Source organism: Callithrix jacchus, chromosome 17 (genome assembly GCF_049354715.1).
Source record: "Callithrix jacchus isolate 240 chromosome 17, calJac240_pri, whole genome shotgun sequence".
Lineage (NCBI taxonomy): Eukaryota > Metazoa > Chordata > Mammalia > Primates > Cebidae > Callithrix > Callithrix jacchus.
Genome location: NC_133518.1, coordinates 25,709,563 through 25,732,026, shown reverse-complemented (window position 1 = coordinate 25,732,026; position 22,464 = coordinate 25,709,563). Strand labels below are relative to the sequence as shown.

The 22,464-nt window shown below is 40.1% G+C and overlaps 1 protein-coding gene across 13 annotated transcripts in view; it reads left to right on the top strand.

Moving 5' to 3' along the window:
- The window catches only part of SCHIP1 (schwannomin interacting protein 1), a 610,058-nt gene that overhangs the window by 530,840 nt on the left and 56,754 nt on the right, over positions 1-22,464 (top strand). Inside the window, exon 1 of one of the 13 annotated variants that reach the window (XM_035277734.3) lies at positions 21,159-21,413. The exons of the other annotated variants lie outside the window; for them this stretch is intronic. Coding sequence (XP_035133625.1) covers positions 21,384-21,413 — 30 coding nt within the window. The 5' untranslated portion in view covers positions 21,159-21,383. Of the gene's footprint in view, positions 1-21,158; positions 21,414-22,464 lie in introns of those variants that run through there. 13 annotated transcript variants of the gene reach the window in all.

Genomic DNA, 22,464 nt, shown 5'->3' with positions numbered 1-22,464 from the left:
TTTAAAGTAGTTTCCTCACTTTTGTGTGGCGACTCTGGGTATTTGCCCGTATTTGTACCTCTGTAGCTGACTTTTTTAAATGCCTGAACTTTGGCATATTTTTCTTCATGGATTACTAAAACAAAAGAATACCTTCTTATACTAATTCGATTAGATTAAAATTAACCCATGGGACCCTTCAGCAAATTACTGACTAGATTGCTTCATAAATAATAGTTTACTACAATTTACATAACAAACATTTACTGTCTAACCATTTCTGATGGTCAGGAATCCCAGAGCTGTTTAGCTGGTATTTGTGGCACGGAATCTCTCATGAGACTTTAGGCAGAATATGCACTGGGGCTGCTGGAGGGTCCTCGTCATTCACATGGCTGGAGGCTGGAGATCTCAGTTCCTCACCACGTAGTTTTCTCCATGGGCTGCTGTATGTTTTCATGACATGGCAGATAACTTCCCCCAGTGCTGGTGATCAGAGAGAAAGAAAGAGCATGATGTGTTGGTGGTGGGGAGGGGGGAGAGAGGGAGATAGGGAGAAAGAGATGGATAGATGAAGCTGCTGTGCCTTTTTTAACCTAGTCTTTGTGTTAGCAGGTATGTCATTTCTGCTTTTTGCTTCTGTAGAATAAAGTCACTATGTCCAACCCACACTTAAGGGGAAGGAAATCAAGCTCTCCTTTTCAAGGCAAGAGTATGAAAGAATTTTTGGACATATTTTAAAACCACCTACTTTCCCCAACCCATATATATAAATCTTCTGAAGTAAACAAAACAAAAATAGACAGAAAAAAAACCAGCAGCACCACTAAAAGTAAATGGCAGTGCTCTTTATCTGTTTGATTGTCACTTGCATGTTCTGGTCACCAGTGGCTCCAGTTAAAAAAACATTACCCATCCCTAAACTACTTCATAAGGAATGTTTGCATAGCAGAGAAATCTTTACCTTTCAAAGGAATTTATGGGGACTGGAAAGTGTAGAGATAATAATAGTTTGTCCTCTTGATTAAGCCCTGAGTGTAGACCAGATAGTATATCTAGGATCTGACTTCCATTCTTTGTACTGTAGGCCAGTAACATAAGGGAAGCCATCTTATGCTGAGCTGGTGGTGCCTGGGGCCTTCCACAGATTCTTCCACAGGTGCTTTCATCTTCCTGTCACCCTTAGGTGAGGCCTGGCCCTCAGAGAATGAGAGTTAGCACCTAGCCCGCTCCTGCATGATATGCCCAGACACAGGGCAGATCCATGTCTCCCAGAGCCAGTTGATCTTGGCTGCGATTTTGGCCAGATATTTCTGGCAGTTTCCTAGGGGATCACACAGACTTGAATGAAACTTGTACAAGGTTACCAGGCTCATACACCCAACAACCAGGAGAGCTCTGTTGCTGGCTCTTCCCACCACTCTGACCAAATTCCTGGTGAACATTCTGAAAAAAAGACTTCTATGGATCAAAAGGGCAATCCTAAGGCTAATTCTGCAGTTTAAAGTGATTTTAGGGGTAAGGGAGCAGAACCAATTCTAGAATACAGGTGTTTTTACAACCCACCCCACCCCCCACAACCCTACCTTAATCAAACTAAATATTAGGAACTTATCCCACTTAAGGATAAATCAGACACCAAGCCTAAACACTGGAAATTATAATTTCTTCCTGTGAGATGAAATGATTAAAATTTCCACAAATTATGATTGCACACAAATCCTTAAAGAAGAATATATATGTATAAATTTTGAAATGAGTTTATCAATAGGATACAGAATATTTTAAAATATTTAACTTTCAGTCTGTCTGAAATGAAATGAATTTTAGTTTATCATAGTGGGAAGTAAAGTAACTGAAACCTGAAGAAAAGTAAGAAAAGAAGACTGTGGGTGCAAGAGTGATAGGAGGTCAGGGTTGGGATCAATCAGGAGTTTATTTTTTAGGCATACCTTTAAGATACCTGTTAAATATGCAAGTGGAAATGAGAAATAGGTAGTTGGATAAAGGAGTCTGGAGTTCAGAGGAAGAGAATGGATGACATTGCCCAGACAGTGAGTTTAGAATCAGAAGACCCTCGAAGACTGAGCCTTGGGTATTGTAGTGTAATGTTGTACAACAGAACTTTCTTCCAAGATAGAAATGTTCTCTCTCGTCACGGTCCCTTACGCCAGCCACTAGACGCATGTGGCCGTTGAGCACTTAAAACGTGGCTAGTGCAACTGGGAAACTGAATTTTTCATTGTATTCAGTTTAAATAGCCATGTGTAGTTAGTGACTACAGCTCCAGTGGGTGAAAGTGGAAGAAATCGGGGGTGAGCCGAGGAGAGTCCTTTAATGCAGGAAAAGAACCAGAGGAGAATGTTGTCTTAGAAGCCGACTATGTTGGACGTTGCTCATAGATCTAGTATAAGGAAGATTTAGGATGGTGTAGCATGTTGAAGACAAAAGCCTGATTGGAAGGTGTTCAAAGGAGAATAAAAGGGAGAGAGAAATTGTAGACAGCAAGTCTGGACAAGTCTTTCAAGGAGTTTCGTGGTTGTCTGGGAGAATCTAGGAGTAAACAGACTGGGAAAATGTAGAGAGGCCAGGCAGTGCCGAAGGCGCACTTGAGGTTAGTGGTCATGAATTTAAATGAGATCAGTTAGTGTAGTCGTACAGTCATCTCTCCTTAACCACCAAGGGCACATTCCACGACCCCCAGTGGATGCCTGAAACCATGGACAGTACTCACCCCAATTGCCATCAACTGGAACATGTTTCTGTTCATGTCTTCAACCCATACATCTAATGCCTTTCCATCTTCACTAAGAACTGTGCACTGTGCTGTAACTTCTGCAGCTGGAGGCATGACAGTGAGACTAACACAAATTTCTTTTTCCTTTTTCACAATTTCACAGATAAAAGATTTGGTTTTATTGTAGATCTTAGCAACCTCAGCATTCTTTTTTTTTCTTTCCTTATTAAGTCAAGAACTTTTACCTTTTCACTTAAAAGAAGAACTTTACTGCTTCTCTTTGGTATATGGGAATTACCAGCATCGCTACTCTTTCATTCGGGACCATTACTAGGCAAAATAAGGGTCACTTGGACAGCACTGTGATACTGCAACAATTCATCTGATCACCAAGCCGGCTACTAAGTGACTCACAGGCAGGGACTGTAGGCAGTGTGGATGAACTAGACAAAGAGATGATTCAGTCCTGAATGGAACAAAGCAGGATGGTGTGAGATTTCATCTTGCTATTCAGAATGGCACTCAGTTTAAATTTTATAAATTGTTAATTTCTGGAATTTTCCATTTCATATTTTTGAAATCTTGTTGACTGTGGGTAACTGAAATGGCAGGTAAGAGGAGACACTGTATTTTTCCCCAGCCACATATGCCAGCTGAGAGCAGGTACAGACTAGTAGCAAACAGATGAATTTATCCACAGTTGGGATTTAATCAATTGAATATAAAGTGAGGGGGCAAGTGAGAAGTGATTGAGTTGGGGGTTGCAGTGGTAGGTCAGGGAATGTAAGACACAGAGAGAAAGAAGGGAGGATACCCTGAGAGTATGGAATGGCGACAAGTGGACAGTATATGGAGTGTAAGACTTAGTGCGATTGAAGAATTATTGGATTAAGTAGTTAGAAAGAATGAGCTGGAATGACAATGCAAGATTGTTGGAGAAGGGGAGGCTTGAAGATGAAATTATGGAGGGCATGAAATTGTTGGTAATGGCAAGGTAGGATATGGCCATGGGAGCAGGTATAACTGAGATGGAATGGAAGAAGATGGAATTTACAGGCCAAAATTTTGCAGGGATCATCTAATAGACAATGAAATTTCCAGGAATTATATTAGGTTGGTGCAAAAGTAGTTGTAGTTTTTGCCATTACTTCCAATGGCAAAAACCGCAACTACTTTTGCACCAATCTAATACCAGTACTAACATTGGAAAATGACTCTTCAAGGCATGAGGCAGAGTAATCCGAGGAGGAATAGGTGACTGCAACTAGGAAGACGAACTAGTGTTGGTATCAGCAGTCTGCAGGTAGGGGATTCAGAGCAGGATGTTAGGAAGGACAGACAATTAATTGTTTGCAAGCAAGAGAGTATCAAGAAGATACCTACTCATCCAATAGGCCCTTTGGCAAGAGGGAGGTGGGAGAGAAAACAGCCACCTCCTGAGAGCCATAGGAGAAGGCAGTGCCTTCAAGGCTCTGTTAGAGCAAGACAGTGAAAGGAATGCTCAGGGGAGAAGGCCCACTGAAAGGACTTAGGACGGATTTGGGGAGGAATAGGAGAAGGCCATAGAGGGTTGGACAGGGCCATATGGGAAGGAGAGTGAATGAGCAGGTGAATGAGGGATGACCTGGAGTTGAGGAGTATAAATTGGAGTAAGAAGCACCTTGGCTTGAAGCTTGGCGGTCTCTAAGACAGACAGTAGAGGTGAGGCTGCTAGTGCCTACCTGTTAGTGGGAGGCAAGAGAATAGTTCTCACTCAGAGCAAGATCTCTGGGATCTTCAGACTGATGGCAGTTGGGGGTGGGTGATCTTATGAAAAGGATGAGGGTCATGAAGGAAACCTCAAAAATTACGAAGTACCCCCCAAGTGTCTTATAGTGCCTGAATGTCTTAACCTGCCCTTTCTAAACTTGAAGCAATTCGGTTTAAACTCATCAATGGCCTCAGTTAGCTTCCTCTTCTACAGTGTGGAGTTAATCCTATGGTAGAGCTGAGTGTTGGGTCAAGGACAAATGATGACAATGTCAGAGCCAGTGTGGGGCCCAGCAGTTGTGCTTGGTAGAGGTCAGTTTCCTCCTCTCCCCCTCAGCTCCCTCTTGAATTTCCCCTCCTATGAAGGGAAGTTGTCTTTCCATTGGTATCTGCATGCCAAAAGACAAAGATGCTTTTTCCTTCTAAGACTGAGAACCTGTGTAATTCTTGACATAAATGTCTGTATGTCTGATTTTCTCTACTTCCATCTGCCCACCTTTGACAAGCTTCATGGGTATGTGACCTTTGTAGGCTCTGAAAGACCCTGCTCTTGGTTTAACGTTCTGCTGTTGCCACCCTAAAATTCTTACTTTATGAACAGTGGTTCCCCATTTACACTTTGCACAAAGTGCCCATTCTAACCCCTAAAAACTAAGAAACTGGTGAACATGACCACGGGGCAGTCAGGTAATTTGATGATGAAGGGTATTTTGAAAGTAACGGAAAACACCTTAACCATGCCCTTTGTAAACAGGAAAATAATTGAGTGCATCTAAACCCCTATGAACTCCTGATTTTTAATCCTATGTTTTCAGTATGAATAAACAGTGTCACTTACAGAAAGGTTCTTTATTATTGTCATTATCCCCATGTATTAATAAGTTGAAAATCTGAAAGTTATTCTTAACTTCAAGTGAAGCTTGAGTGAATTACTATTATTCATGCGAGACAAAGCACTGAATTCTTTCTTTAGAGCATTTCTTGCCTGGATGTAGAAGCATTCTTGCTAATTTTACAGGAGGCATCTGTTTCCTCCAGCGTGTATGTCCAAGAGCTGTAGCCTTGAGATGAGGAAAGAAATAACATGGGCAGGGCAGGCGTGCATACCAGACTGGATCGTCATTTGTCATTTATCTGGACAGAGGGCATCCTGGCCTCATTCCACTCACCGGCTGGGGAAGAACAAACTCCCTATACAGATACAGCCATCAAACTTAGATTATGGTGACTAATGCTAAATGAAGAGTCCACACGGGCTTTCTAGGTTCAGCAGGGCCAGACCTGTACTCTATGTACTCTTGACCCGGATTCAGAATTAATTTATCACCTAGACAGGCAAGCAAGTGCCCAGAGCCCTGAACCTTTGCTAGTTCTTTAATGTGGAAATCACAGTAATGGTGCTGTAATATAAAACGTAGCAAATAGTTCCTAGAGAGACAGCATTTAGATTAGAGACACACCACAGCCACAATTTCTTCTTCAGACATTAGAAGACTTTTTGGAGAACCACGGCCCAAATTGTAGGTTGTTTCTTGCTTTTAACTGTCATTTGTATTTGTTTGTTTTCCTCTAAGAAAACAAACACGCTCTTTTTTTTCCTTTTCTTTTTTATTTACTTTTTTTTCCTCACCTAAACCCCCAGAGTAAACAGGCACATTTAAAAGTGTGTCTTTTAGCCAGGCACAGTGGCTCATGCCTGTAATTCCAGCACTTTGGGAGCCCAAGGCGGATGGATCACAAGGTCAGCAGTTCGAGACCAGCCTGGCCAAAATGGTGAAAACCCATCTCTACTAAAAATACAAAACTTAGCTGGGCACAGTGGCGGGCACCTGAAATCCCAACCACTTGGAAAGCAGAGACAGGAGAATTGCTTGAACCCGGGAGGTGGAGGTTGCAGTGAGCCAAGATCACTCCACTGCACTCTAGCCTGGGTAACAGAGCAAGACTGTCTCAAAAAAAAAAAAAAAAAGTATGTCTTTCAAAAACCCAGTTTATCTTCCTGCTGGTCATTTCGCCTTCTATTCTTTGAGTTAAAAACTAATTGAGATACTTTATTCTTTAGATATAAACTTATCAATAGGCTTTTTACACTTATCAATAGGCTTTTTTGAAGTGTACAAGTTGGCAATATCAAGTTATTTGTTTTGCTGGGCTATCCTCTGGAACTAAAAATTTGTCACAAAAGGTGGCAAATTGAGAAAAGAAAAAAACTAGGCTTTTATTTTTCTTCTTAGCTAATTTTTATTAAATTGGGGGCATCTGGTTACTGCAGTTGAGTAAGTGTGTACCTTACCTGGGAAGCTATAAATTATTATTTGACCCTCAGGTTCAGCTGGCACAGTCAGCCCTGTACCTGAGGTGCATCTGCAGAGTGAGCAGGCCCCAAGCCACAGCTCACAGTGAGGAGGGAAGTACAGCCCAAGGGCCTCACCAACCTTGGCTCACAAGCCAGCAGTCACTTAGCGTCCAGGGCAGCTTCGTTCATTGTCGTGAGGTGAGCAAGTGGCCACTCGACCAGCTTTCCCACAGGCAGTCAATAGAATTAATGATAGCTTACAGGCACACTCCTGCCCTCAATCCCAAGGCCCTAAAGTGAGAGAACTTCTCGAGAATTTCATTTATTCAAACATTTTTTTGGACACCTACTATATGCCTAACACTGCCAGATGCTAGCTGTGCAATGGTCAACTCGATACATAAGGTCCTTGCTTCTTCATGGAGCATACAGTCTAGTGGGGCAAATCCACATTACAAATCCCACAAATTAGAGAACAAAAAACCAGTATGCTAAGTGAATTTAAAGCAGGACCTTATTTAAACATGGGGCTAAGGAAAAGCCTCCAACTCTAAGCAAGAGAGGTGACTCAGGTGACGGGGGAGGGTGTACAGGTTGAGAAACAGCTTGTGTGAGGCCCCTGAGCCAGGTGCAGGCATGAGCTTGGCTTTTCCAGAAAACTCAAAGGCCACCAGTGTGCCTAGAGCTTAGTGAGCCAGATTTTGACAGGTGCAGAGAAGTTGGGAGGGTAGATCAGGACCAATAACATAATGCTGGATAACAGCATTAGGGATCTAGGATTTTATCCTAAATGCATGGAAAACTGAGGATTTTTAAACCGAGATGTGACAAAATCTGATTATGTTTTTACAAGTATTTTTAATTCACAAAGGGTAAGGTTTAATTAAAGGCAAGCTCTTAATTTTTTGTAGCACTTTGGGAACGAAATCAAGGAGCATGAAACCGTCAAAATGATCAAATCAGGGGCAGCTGGGTGAGTGAGTGGGGCTAAATTTGTGACATCTGAAATTAGGGTCAGCGTTCTGATGGCTTCAGTTGTAGTGACAGCTCTGCTGAAGAAATCCCTTCTGTCCTTTGGAAAACAAGTTTGATTTGAAAAACCTCAAAACAAAGCACAAGTAGCTTAAACCATGGGTACAGGTTTCCACTGGCGCCTGCCCTGCAAATGTGCGCTTCTTCAGCTGTTTGCTCTTCCTCACAGTTACGCTGGAAATCAGAGACCTGAGAGGGAGACAGCAAGTGTGGGTGTTTGGGCATGGTGGATGTCTTCATTTCCCGAGAGTTTAAAAATTCGATTGAATGTCAAGAGTGAAAACAAACCAACCCTAAAGTCTCTTAGCATTGTCTCAGATAAGGGGAGAAGAGAGATGTTGGAATGAGGTAGGTGGGTTTAGCTATAAGATGCTGAAACTCGAAAGGGACTGCTCATTTTTGTCTTGACATCCTTAGTAAATAATACAAAAGCCCCAGAACTTTCAGCAAGTGAACACTTTGTGGGCCCAACTTATGTGTCTCAAAGAGGCTCTCTTTGCTATTCACCAAGGAAAACTGGTTTAAATTAGGGGGTTTGAGAAGAGTTGGGAATGATGTGCAGATTAACTTTACTGCGTATGCATCATCTGTGATTGATTTCAACCCTTCTCGTTGAGAATCAGTTTACCTGTTGTCATGTGTTGGGAGTCGGATAATTTCCTAATTAGTACCTTTATAATTCTGAAATAATTTGCTTCTAAAAGATGAGAAACTTTCTAACAGCTTTAAGATAAAGCAAATTAAGTAGCTCATTAAATGTTTTCCTGGCCCTTTGATTATCCTTCAGAAAAGTTTTTAGAACAGTGTTTGTTCTACTATTCAAATGACTAAAGTCATTTTAATATCTCTTCTGAGAGGAGAATGAGAAAGGATGTAAAAACAGTCCATGTTGCTGCTTAACTGGCCCTAGAAAAACTGGTCAGAGAACAGACCTAAGGAAACGCTTACGTACGAAATTCTGTTATAAGTAATAGCAATAGCATTTCAACACTGCCTCTCTATTTAAAAAGGAAAGATTTAGGGACCATTGACGAATTTAATGGCTCCCTTAGAGATGATGTTAGCAGTTCATTCATAAATTTTATGTGTCTCTCCTGTGTTCAGTGATGTACTAGGAAAAAAACACTTTTTCAGAAAAGATATGCTATGAAATTGTTTCTCTTTGTTACTATTTTACTTTATCCAATGAAATAATTTTTTAAAATAGTAACTATGGAAGTAATTTTTTTAAAATAGTAACTCTGATTTTCATAGTAAATTCAATTTTCATAATGAACTAATGATCCGGTGTGTTTAGTTTTTGAAATATCCATGATCATCGTAAAAAGAAAAAAAAAATCACCTTTAAATTTCTACAAGAAAGACCTTCAGTTGAAATCTGATTTTTTTGTTGACTCACCCAATGCCATATATGATATATTACTGTGCTATTATTTTGTCTTGCTGATGTGGAAAACTCATGATATAAAATGAAACTGATATAAAAAGGCAGCCATCTGACAGCCTGAAAGTGGGGGGACTGGGGCAGTTTATAACTCAATTCATATTGTAGATTAGGAAATAGAGGCTGCCAGCTATGAATAAGTAGCGCAAGGAAACACACCCAATAAGAAGTGCAGTAAAGCCCAGAACCAGGTCTTTGATTTGATCCCAAGTTTTATCAACTCCAGAGCCATCAAAGATGGCCTAGATTGTAACTTTGGATGAATTAGCATTCGTGTAACATTTATATATATAGTTTTTACCAATGTAGCTGAAGACTTATATGTCCCTGTTACAGTTATTAAAGGTATTATTGAAATGTTCATAAGACAATGTATCGTACCTTTAACATTGTTTTTGTTTCATAATCCTATTCCTATTTTGAACAGATTAAAAAACACAATAGTCCACTAGAGGGCACCTTTCTTCAACATCAGGGTCAGTTCCCTTCCTCAATACTCTTATTAACCTGGTTTTAATCAACCATTGTCGCCTTGGAGCATTGAAAATCTTTTTTATTGTCAGAGATTACATGTATTGCTTTAGCAAAATGCATGTATATTGGTGGGCAAGGCTATCTGTGCCACTAAGAAACCTGGAAGATAAAGGGGAAGCATAACCCTTCTTCCCCTGCACGCATGCGTGCATGCACTCAAACTTTGTGTTAGTTTGGGTTTAGCCCTTCTTGACAACCCAACTTATTTTTATTTGGAAAGTCTTGCCTTAGCCCTGGCAAATTTATATTACTTTTCACTTTTTCTGCCACTGCTTTCTCTGACTCCAAATGCTGGAAAACAGAGACTAAAAGAGATGGTCCTTAAATGTTGACATTAATTTGGGACAGAAACCATGTAGATAGACTTCACCCAAATTTACCTATGCATCAGTTGCTGGTTTTCTACAGCATGTGAATTTCAGTCAGTGTTGGGCAGAAAATACTATGGGGAAAAGAATAGGATTGTATCTAATTAACAAATATCCTGGCAGATTCTATTGAGAGGCAAAGGGAGGCTGCCTGCTATAGTACTGCCTAATGTATCATGTTTCAAACTGTGTCTGTAGAAACCCAGGGTTGCTGGAGGTATTTTTAGAGATTAATTTGTACCTATTATATGAGCAGCTAAACACCTCATCCCCAATCCCGGAAAAAGAAAAATCAAACTGGATATTAAAGAGTTCTGAAATGTGAACATAATTCAGAATACAACTACAAATGAGATAGTCTATGGAACTTTGGAGAAAAGTCCTGTAAAGCTGTGGTAAGAAGAATATAACATTTCAACCCAAACTGTTGTCATTTAATTCCCTCATGATCTGTGCAAAATATTTCTCTCAACCCCCTTTTTCAACATCAGCACATTGAATTTATTTTGCCAGGAGAAGTAGTCTTTCACAGTCCTCAAAATCAATGAACTTATAAATATGTGTTATTGACCATGGAGGTGGTAGCTTGTACAGCTCATGGCCTTTCTTAAAAATTCATGCCTGTGCATGCCCAAGCAATAAAAGTATGCAAGTTGTCCAGAGACCCAGCTTGGTTCCGTGCCAGGTTAGGGTCAGGCACATCTGTTCGGCACAGTCTCTCATCAAGACTAATAGTTGTACAATGACAAGCAAACACCCAATACATCAAATGAGAAGCTCCTGTTATAGATTAATGGCCTATTGTAAGTTTGGGTTCCCTGTCTTATCTTGTTTATAATCAGAAATATGAGCAATTGCTATATATTGTTAGCAAGTCAATTTTGAATAAATTTCCTGTTACTTTGCTTTTAAACTTCTGGATGTGTTTAATGAAGAATATTCAGAGATTGCAGCATAATCCATTAAAAAGCACCATTACCATTCACAACTACTTCTTTGTGTGAAACAGGATTCTTTTGACGTGACACAGCCAAACAAAATCTTATTCCGGATGCAGCTTTACATAGAACTAAACGTAAAGCTACATCTGGAATAAGATTGTAACTGACATCTATAAATTCTGCTTTCTCTTGTTTTTGTATCATGAACCAGCATCATGTTCTCATTGAGAGACACAAATATAGATTTGAACTCAGAATAATTTTATCCTGCTAAAAACATTTGATTGTTTTGCACATTGGTTTTCATATTGATTTTCATTTTAAAAGCAAATTCTAGTATTTAAGAAAATAGAAGAAAAAGTGACAATCACTGATTCACACTAACAATTTGCTCAGGAAACTATGTTTTTCATATAATGTGAAATAATAAACATGAGTATTACCAGGGTCAGAATTGTCCAAACTTCTGAGTAAAATAATTTACATAGGCCATAAGACTCTCAGGTAAATTTTCTTATTTATAATTATAAGGATTTTATATTATAAAAAATTATAACCTAGCTTATTTTTATTCTTCCCTCACTTTCTATTTTTGGGCCTCAGAGTATTGCTAGAAGTGGAGAAGTGTCCTGACACCAACTGTCCTTTTCTGGGCCTTCCGCTTCACATCTGTAGTATAGGAAATGACCTTGAGGCAATAGTAGCTGCAGTATACTACCAGACATTCTATCCCAGAAGTCACAGGCCAAATTAAGATGTTCAGATCACACAGTTCATTACCTCTATTTAAAATGCAAAGCAAGAAGCAAGGGAAAGAGATGGGATGGGCTGACATACTTAGGATGTGGCACAGGAGTGTGGAGGGACTTTGAGTTATGCAATATTTACATGTCCAGCCTCTCTGCCACAACAGCCTTTCCTATTGAGGATATGGTTATGAGCCACAATTGAGGTTTAAGGATTCCCTTTCCACTTAGACACAAGGTATCTGCCAATGACACACAACTTGTTTATAAGAGACAGAGGCAATTCCTTCTGGCTTCCTCTGCAGCTTGCCTCTTAGCTTGATGAGAAGCTGAGGATTGCATTTACATTTCTTTTTTTTTTTTTTTTTAAGACGGAGTTTTGCTCTTGTTGTCCAGGCTGGAGTGCAATGGCACGGTCTTGGCTCACTGCAACCTCCGCCTCGCGGGTTCAAGCAGTTCTTCTGTCTCAGTCTCCTGAGTAGTTGGGACTACAGGCGTGCACCACCATGCCCAGCTAATTTTTCTATTTTCAGTAGAGACGGGGTTTCACCATATTGACCAGGATGGTCTCCATCTCTTGACTTTGTGATCCATCTGCCTCAGCCTCCCAGAGTGCTGGGATTATAGGCATGAGCCACTGTGCTGGGCCTGTGTTTACATTTCTTAGGCAGAGGACACATAGGACCAGAATGGGTGTCACCAATGGGAAACAAGCGTAAGATCTAATGAATGAGGTCCTCATATGCCTCAGGTTATTTAGTGTGTCCTTAGGAGGTTCTTTAGTCATTCCATCCCTTTCTATGCTTGGCACCTACACACTTGATCTAGGCCTAACAAATCTGTTACTAACTTAGTTACTGATATTTAACACATCTCATCAATTCTGACTACAGTAGTCTCCCCCTTGGCCTGCCAGGGATACTTTCCAGGACTGTCAGAGGATGCCTGAAACCGTGGATGGTCCCAAATCCAATATCTCATGTTTTTTTCCTATACATACCTATTATAAAGTCTAATTTATAAATTAGGCACAGTAAAAGATTCACAATAATAACTAATCATAAAATAGAACGGTATAACAATATGCCAGCATCATGGCTCTTGCACTTTGAGATCGTTATTAAGTAAAGTAAGGGTTACTTGAATACAAGCATTATGATACCAAGACAGTCAAGCTGATACTGAGCCAGCTACTTAGTGACGCAGGGGTGTAGAGTGTCCACAGCATGGATATGCTGGACAAAGAGAGGATTCACATCCTGGGTAGGATGGCATGAGAATTCATCAGAAGAATGCCACAGAATTTAAAACATGAATTGTTTGTTTCTGGAATTTTCCATTTAATATTTTCAAACCATGATTTACTACAGGTAATTAAAGCCTCAAAAAGCAAAACCATGGATATGTCTACCTACTTACTCAGTATCTAAATCTAACACATACATTTCACCTGTGTCTTATAAGCTACTACACAGTCATTATCTGTACTTAACACACATTTATGAGTTTCATCCATCTTCTTTCTCTTGTTCTTCTGTAGCAGAACTGACTGTTCTCAATAATACAACAAAGCCCCTACAAAATCTCTTGGAAATGCTTTCTCCTTACTGGTGCAGCCAGCCTACCTGCCCTAAGGGTTTTCACCTGCAACAGCTCAAACCAAGAAGCTTTAGGGACCAGATCAAGGCCGCCTAGCCATCTGTGCTCCTGTATCTTCCCCCATCGCCACCACAACTTTCTCTTTATTCAACATTTCTTTGTAACTTTACTCACCATATCTTCAGTTCCAAGATTGAATGAATGCCTGCCAGACGCTCCTGACCCAGTTCTTCCAGCACATGACCCTTATTTTCTATTCACCATCGTCAGTTTCTCCCTTTGCTGGCTCCTTTCCTGCTGCCCACCTAGACATTTGGTTCTCCCAGATCTTAAACATCAGCTACATGAGCAGCCTCTCCAAGCTGCTACCCTAATGCTCTGATTTATTAACAAACTTGTTCACAAACTCTCAACTCAGTCCCTCAACTTCTTAGCCACAACCACCCAGCTTCCACCCCTAACACACAACTACTGAACTTATTCCCTCAGCACAACTCGTGACTTTCTAAGAGTCCAAACTAATGGCTTCTGATTGATTTCCCCTCCACTTCCCTGCAGTATTTGAAGAAACTGGGCTCTGTCAGGCTCCCCTCTCTTTTCTTGACTCCTCACTGTGTGAGTTTTCATTTTTCTCTCACTTTGTTGACCGTGTCTCCTTTGCATCCCCTTGCCCTCTAAATGTGGGCTTCCTACCCTTATCTGCAGTCTCATTTTCCTTAGCTTCGGTTACTATCGGTCAGCTGGGGTCTGAAAATATTAAGCTATTTTGAGAGAGAGACCACATTCACATGACTGTTACTACAGTATATCGTTATAATTGTTCTATTTTGTAATTACTGTTGTTAATCTCTTACTGTGCTAATTTATAAATTAAACTTTATCACAGATATGTATGTATGGGAAAAAACATAGTATATGTAAGGTTCAGTACTATCTTCAGTTTCAGACCTCCACTATGGGTCTTGGAATGTATTCCCCGTGGATAAGGAGGTGACTACTGTGTTAGTTTTCTTTTTTTTTTTTTTTTTAATGCCAAAGTAAATTTATTGAATTTTTACGTTTCCCAAATGACCAATTTGGAATGGAAGTTGTGCCAAGAAATGTCTCCAAAAGGAAAATCATTATCCAAACTATAAGTCCCCCCCTTTTTTTTTTAAATGTGTGTTAGTTTTCTATTTTTGCTATAACAAAGTATCCCAAATTTAGTGGCTTAAATCAACACAAATTTATTGATATTGTAATACCAAAAGTCAGAAGTCCTGAATGGGTCTCCCTGGACTAAAATCAAGGTGTCTGCTGAACTGCATTCTTTCTGGAGGCTCTAGAGAAAATCCATTTCCTTGCCTTTTCCATCTTCTAGGGACAGCCCACCTTCCTTGGCTTGTGGCCTCTTCTTCCGTCTTCAAAGCCAACAACATTGGACCAAGTCTTTCTCATACTGCCGTCTCTCTGGTTCTTCCTCTTACGCCTCCATGGCTTTTACTTTATAAGGCCCTTCTGATTATTACATTGAGCTCATCTGGATAACCAGGCTACTTTTGCCATCTCGAAGGCAGCTGGCTAATCAAAACTTTCTTTGCCGCTTGGGGATTAGGTTGTAGACAGTTGGCCCAGGAGACACAGAGGCATTATTGTGCCTTCCACAGTGAACTGTGTTTCTCTCTAGTTTTGCCTCTACAATCTCTCCCTTAATCTAATTCATTTTTACAGTTTCCACAGTCCTCTCTGTGCAAAAGACCACCAAATTCTACCTGTCGGCCCGATCTCTCTTGAGCCCCAGCTGTGTCTTACACCTTCATCTGCAAATTTTATGATGAAAATTTAAACCTCCGTACTGCACCCCAATGCCTCAGAATCAGTTCCTTCTCCTAACTTTCCTGTTTCTTTTCACAGCACTCTTTTGACTCCAGTAATGGTCTCAAAACCTCACAATTCCTTATCTTGCTCACTCCCCCATGTAGATCACTGCCTAAGTGCCATCAGTTCCTTTTTCGGTGTCTTGGGATGCATCTCTCTGTCTTTGCCCTTCCAGTGCCGTGATCTCCTCTATCCTCCACAGGACTCCCTTCCTTGGACAGTTGATGTTCTTAATTAGGAGAGGAAAACATCCATTTCCGTTCCTTTCCTGAGTACTTACAAGCTGTTTTACGTTACTCCCGTTTCATCATGTTACCAACCCAGTGAGCAAGGAATAAACATTCTTAGTTTATAGATGAGGAAACTAAGACAAAGAGAAATGTGATAGCTCTCTCAAGGTCCTATTCATTTATTCAATTGTTTCAAAATATTTATTGAGAGCCAGGTAGTATTTCAGACATTGGGGATATAACACTAAGTAAACCAACCAAGATCTAAGTTCTAAGGAAATTTACATTAATCCAGATCTACAAAAGACAGACATTGAAGAAGTGAATAGCCAAATGAACAAGATTATTGAAGTCGCTGGGTTCACTCTAGCTAAGTGTGCGCCTCTTGAATTTCTAGTGAGCAAACAGAATATTTGGAGGCATTGAACTCATCTTCATCGTTTATAGTCATTTGTGTACTGCCTTATTTCTTACCAGACTTCTTGAGAGCAGAAACACTACCTCACACGGCACATGATAGAAGTTCGTTTCAACTACAAAAATCAAGGGGGATGTGGAGGAAAACACTTTGTGTTTCTGTGAAGCATCTTTAAGGTTTATTGTCTGTAGATGATGCCAGTTTTGTTGGTGGCAACAATATAGGTTGAGCATTCCCCAACCCAAAAATCTGAAATCTGAAATGCTCCATAGTCCCAAACTTTTTGAGTGCCGACATGATGCTACGAGTGGAAAATTCCACACCAGACCTCATCTGACAGTGGCAGTCAAAATGAAGTCAAAACTTTGTTTCACGTACAAAATTATTTTGAAATATTGTATAAAATTACCTTCAGGTTATGTGTATGAGGCGCATATGAAACAAAAATGAATCTCGTGTTTAGACCTGGGTACCATCCCCAAAGTATTTCATGATGTATATGCAGATATTCCAAAATTCAGGACATTTCTGCTCCCAAGCATTGTGGACAAGTTTTACTCAACCTGTAGTGACAAATAATTCTTCTTTGGGTGGGGCATTCAAAGACCTAGTTTCCCTGATGTCCACAGCATTAATTTTTCTCACCAATCCTTTTCTTGAATTGCCCTGTAAAGAAGCACCACTTAAGCTGTATGTCTACTTGCTTTCCCTAATTTCCTAAGGAAACGCTTAAAAGTTATTACTTAAGATGATGACTTCTCCACTCATCTTTCCCACCCGCAATACTTCATTTTTTTGTAACATTTCATTGTGAACAGAATAGTAACAGCATAGAAAGAACAGAGTGGAAAGGATTTCTGGGCAATAAATATAGTGCTAAAAGGTCATATCCTAGGCCGAGAATACAGTTTCAAAAGTGAGTAACTGGGGTCAGGAACTGACCTGGAAGGGGCACAGGGAACTTTCTGGCATAAGCCGTGTGTGTTAAGTGCAAGAGTTGACTTTCAAGTGGACTTCTTTCCACAAATAACCATTGCTGCACCACTTAGATTCTACAATTGACGTTTAATAAACTTGCTCTGTCACAGCTTTCCACTGACCTGTCTGTCTACCCATCCATCAGTTCCTCTCATTTACTTGATGTACTTCAAAGTAAGTTGCAGACATCAGTAAGTGCTTTAAATACTTTAGCCTGCATATCATCAACTTGAGTTCATGTTTATTCTTGTTTGTTCTTTCAGGGTAAATTTTATGTACAAAGAAATGCACATCTCGTAATGTTTTGTTCAATGTGTACTGACAGATATGGACACCTGTGTAGCCAAACACTTAAAATCACCTCACACAGCTTATGCCAGAAAGTTTCCTGTGCCTCTTCTAGGTCAGTTCCTGACCCAAGTTATTGACTTTGAAAACTGTATGCTCAAATGGCCTAAGGATGTAATTTTTTAGTATTATATTTATTGTCCAAAACTCCCTTTCATGCTGTTGTTGTTAATTGCCACATTTGAAAAAAAATGCTTTTCTGAATTTAAAGACACAGTAGTTTGTATGGTAGCAGAAACAATGTTTTAATAAGGAAATGATCAAATTTTTCTTCCCTTAAAACATGTCTTGAATTGAGATTTATGCAGACTCGCACTGCAATCTCACTCCTACTTTATGATAGATTTTGATTTCAAGGGCAGCCTCATTTGGCTTAGTCAAAAGGGGTTTATTTCTCCAAGTCTAGTAAGTCCTGATTTAGTATTCGTCTTAGTCTGTTAGGGCTGCTATAACAAAATATCATACACTGGGTAACTTCTAAACAACAGAAATGTATTTCTTAGAGTTCCAAAGACTGAGAAGGCCAACATTAAGGCACCAGCGGATTTGGTGTCTCATGAGGTCCCATTTCCTGATTTATAGATGGCGATGGCATCTTCTGTGTCCTCATACAGCAGAAGGGGCAAGGCAACTCTCCTGGGCCTCTTTTAAAAAGGGCATGAATCCCATTTATGAGGACCTCACCTTCATGACCTAATTACCTCCTAGTGGCCCCACCTTTTAATACCATTGTATTGGTGATTAGGTTTCAACACTTGAAGTTTGAGGACACAGACATCCAGACCATAGGAACATTGTTTTCTATAGAACACTCATTCGGTGTGAATCTAGAAAATCATGTTTGTTTCCTTGTTTTCCTTGCTTTGATGCCTTTTTCTTGTTGGGCATGCCACAACTTTCTCAGGCCCCGGTTTCCATTTCTGAAAAATAACGTAGTTAGGTTAAATGATCTCTTGAGGTCCCATCTAAATTTGAAACTCAATACTTTTTATGGGAAGGGAAGCTGTGAAGACCTGAGAAGAAAAAAAAAAATCATCTCTATGCTACGAAGACTGTGCTTCACATAAAAAGTGATCAATACTTCGTAGTTAAAGATAACAATGTTGCTGCAGTTTGGTAAATTATTCTAGCCGAAGTGTTCTTGGAACAGCTGGTTTCTGTTTAAAATTTTTTGCACCAGCAAATCATACTTCAAATTATAACACAAAGTTCTTTCCAATGAATGACTAAAGAGAAGTCTAATATATTCATTTTTTTCATCCTGTTTATACCTTGGGAGAGTTTTTTTGACAGGATTTGGGATACAATTGTCAGAAATCTGTTCTCCCTAGAGCCACCTCTGAGTCACTTCCGCTATTTATGGAACAGCAACTGTGAAGAGTGGAATCATGTTTAGACTTTTATTTAAAACAACACATGATAAATGTCTTTGGGAGCTTATGTAATATATCCCAGTGTCTTCAGTTTTCAGAAGAGATGGAGTCCAGGAAGCCGCTTTTTAAGCTTTGCACAGCTTCGAAGCATGTTCCTGAGTCTTAGGGTCATAGATTGTCAAGGTAGTAACTTGAGTAAGGTTTTAATAGCCTTTGAAGTTAGAGCTGTTCTGTCTTGGAAAGTGTTTTTTTAATATTAAACAAAAGATTTCCACTTCATCTTATCTGCTACCTTGCAAAATGAAGTTACCCTTTTTCCTTTGGCCTGCTCTTCCTTGCTCATACTTAGAATTCCAGAATCTTGGCTGGGCACAGTGGCTCAGGCCTGTAATTCCAGCACTTTGGGAGGCCAAGGTTGGTGGATCACCTGAGGTCAGGAGTTTGAGACCAGCCTGGCCAACATGATGAAACCCCATCCCTACTAAAAATACAAAAATTAGCTGGGTGTGGTGGTGCATGCCTGTAGTCCTGACTACTCAGGAGTCTGAGGCAGTAGAATCACTTGAACCCGAGAGACGGAGGTTGCAGAGAGCTGATCACGTCACTCCTGCCTGGGCAACAGAGTAAGAGTCTATCCCAGAACAAAAAAAAAAAGGATTCCAGAACCTTCATTGGATGGTTGTATTGCAAGGCATTCTACACAGAAGTCTCTGTACTGTATGGATTACCCCGTAGAGAAGAATGGACTTTTAGGATGGCGGTGTATTGTTTCTTTTCCCTGAAAAGTTTCCATCTTCTTTTCTTCATCTTATATGTATAAGAAGACTCATTCCATACCCCCAGGCTTCTGCTTCATTCATCAAGCTTTCATTAGGCAGCCATTGAGCAGGCCCTGAAAGTCCTGCACGTGTTATGTGGCCTATCTCCTGGATTGGAAACATAAGGGCAGTGAGCTTCTGCAGGGTGAGTCTCCAGAGTGCTTTTCCTTGAACCTGGTGCTGAAGTTGAGCCTGTAAGGATACCAGGAGTTGAGTTTCGTGGCTATCTTTGCATTTTCTTCACTAGGAAGGCTGAAATGAGTGTGCATGTGAATATGTCAATGGAGTCAAATTGAGATAGCAGGCTTTGCTCCTGCTTGAACCTCAAATAGTAAAACTTAAGCATATTTCTAAAAAACAGTTTTTCTATTCCACAAAACAGTTAAATTATCAGAAGTGCATGACCAAATGTTCCTAAGACAAACTCCCACCATTCCTTAAGAGAGTGTGTGATATGAAAACTTGTCAAACATGTCAATTCCATTCCTCGCGCAAAAAAAGTACATGTTTTCTCTGTCAGTAGCATGGTGAAACTATGTGGTTAATGGGAAGAGGAAGAGTTCTTGAGACAGCTGTGTAAATAGGACATAGGACAGATAGATACTAAAATAGCTTTAAAATAATGTCCTTATTGGTTTTTTTTAATTTGATGGTTTAAATTCAGTCACATTTTTGTTAGATACCATTTATGTGCTCAGGACTATTTTATTAAGAAACAACAAAACTAATTGTCTGTAGCAACCGAGAAATATAGACAAGAACATTTTATTTAACTTTTTCCCCTTAATTTTCTCATTACATTAGCTTGAAGAATTTACAGCCCAGTTTTTTCTTTTTATATATCCTCAAGTCCTAAAGTGGCCCTGAAGCCACTCAGAAATTGGCCCCAGTTTTTTCCTCAGAAGCATGTATTTTCTGACTTGTATTTCCTTTGATTATTGTCTGCAAGTCCAGTTACTCTCTTTTAGGGAGGGTGAGTCTGTTCCAAGAGCTATGTGTCTCCATATTTTCAAGTCACAGCACTGGGTAATAATGTATGTACAAAGCCTTACAGTAAAAAACAAAACAAAACAAAAACTTGCAATTAAGAGTTTAGTTTTCATGCAATAAATTATAGTGACTTTAATATTTTAATAAGCTCTCTCCCTGAAAAAATTGTAACAGCAATTATTCCGTCTTATTTCTGTTTGACTTAAAAATAGCTAGGAGCCAAAAATAAGTGGGGAATTAAAGAATTACAAAATAATCCTTTTAAAGAGTAAAGACCTTCCTTTTGGTTATAAAGTTGACAAACACTTGAAAAACTCAGCATAGAAAAATATCCTTTCATTGTCGGTAATCAGAATAGATTGTTCTCCCTTTAGCATGTTAAAAGTTCCAAAATTATCTTTAAGCCTTTTTTTTTTATTAAATAAGCACCAGCCAAGCAGCATTAGTGGGCAGGAAGGATGATGCCTGAGGTTAGAAATGTTCAACTGCAACATTGATTTGTGTCTGTCTCTCTCCCTCTCTCTCGCTGGCCTTTTTCTCGTTAATGAGGACTAGAATGTTTCCACATCAGTTAACTGCCTTCATAAAGCACCAGAAGGTCACACCAGCTCCAGACTGATCCTTTTCTTTGTGCCTATAATATAATTGGCTGATTGTGCGGGTGATGAGCGCCCCCTCCCCCAGCCCAGTCCCAGCTCCCTGTTCCTAAGCCTGCCTCACTGGTTTCGGAGGACTGGAGAGCAGCTCGGCTAGCTAGCTGCGCGCTTCCCGGCACAGGCAGTGCCACTGCGCAGGTTGATCAGCGAAACAGCATCCATTTTAATCTGCGGGGAGCCCCTGTCTTACCAGGGCGTTCTCTCCGCCAGCCGGTGGATGCTCCGCGCCTGCCCTCTGCAGCCTCGCTCAGCAGTCCTGCGTTGGGGTCTGCGCCCTAGGATGCACTGAGATGGTACATCAGGAGAACTGCTCGTATCAGGTAAAATTTAAAGCCTGATTCTGAGGCCGGCATCCTTTGGGAGAGGAGGCCTTCCTCTTCCAAAGCAGCAGGTTGCCTGCCTCTTTCCGGATATTCAAGGGATTTTTGCCATCCTCTGCGCCTGGCCTTCATCACATAGAGTATCTGAATTGTAATTAGGTTTTCTGGGGAGTAATGGGGCAGAAAACACTGCTTCCTTGGCTTTTAAAGCATTTGTGAAATTCACGGAGGTAATCTGTGCTTTGCATATTCTGTATGTCTGCAAATAAGACGAATTGCTTTGGACTGTAATTTTAATTTAAGGGACTTCAGAGGAAAATCTATTTGGAATCTCACATCGATAACATTAAAAAATGCAATTTTTTGCTCACTGCATAGGATGTGATTATGTAATAGAAAGTCATGATTGATAATCTTAGACATTTTCAAAAATCAGCCAGTATGCACTTGATGTTTAAAGTCGCACTTGTGTGTCTTTCTGAACTTATTTTTACTAGTATGCTGTTTTAAATGGTTGGTAAATAAGCATTAAAGTATCAACATGCATCAAAAACTCCAAATAGAAAAATCTTAGAAATACATATTCATTTGTATGGTAATTTGCTACTGGAGTTATGAATGAAACACTTAGACAATTTCAAAAGATCAGCCCTAGAGTGTTTTGTAACTCCTTGGTTGGACTGGGACTGTTGAGGCAACATCGAAAGTATCTTTGTTATAAACAGACAGCAAGAATGTTCTCAGAGAAATTGCTCTTTGCAGCAGCAGGCATGGCTGGTCCAAGTCGTGCAGAGTTAATATTGGGATATTTCTCAACTGACTGAGTTTAGGATCTCTGAGAGACCAGTTCTTTAACTTAACAATGCCTCTTCCTTGTGTGAGGTAGGTTACCTGAGACAAGCAAGTGTTTCTCATAAGGTCAGATTTCACAGTGGTAAATATGTGCAGGCAAAATAGTACATTTCACAAGACTCAAGGCCGTGGTTTCTCAGCTAAGAAAAGTGTGCCTATAAAATGTATTTATATACTTTGTCTTCCTTAATAACTAGAA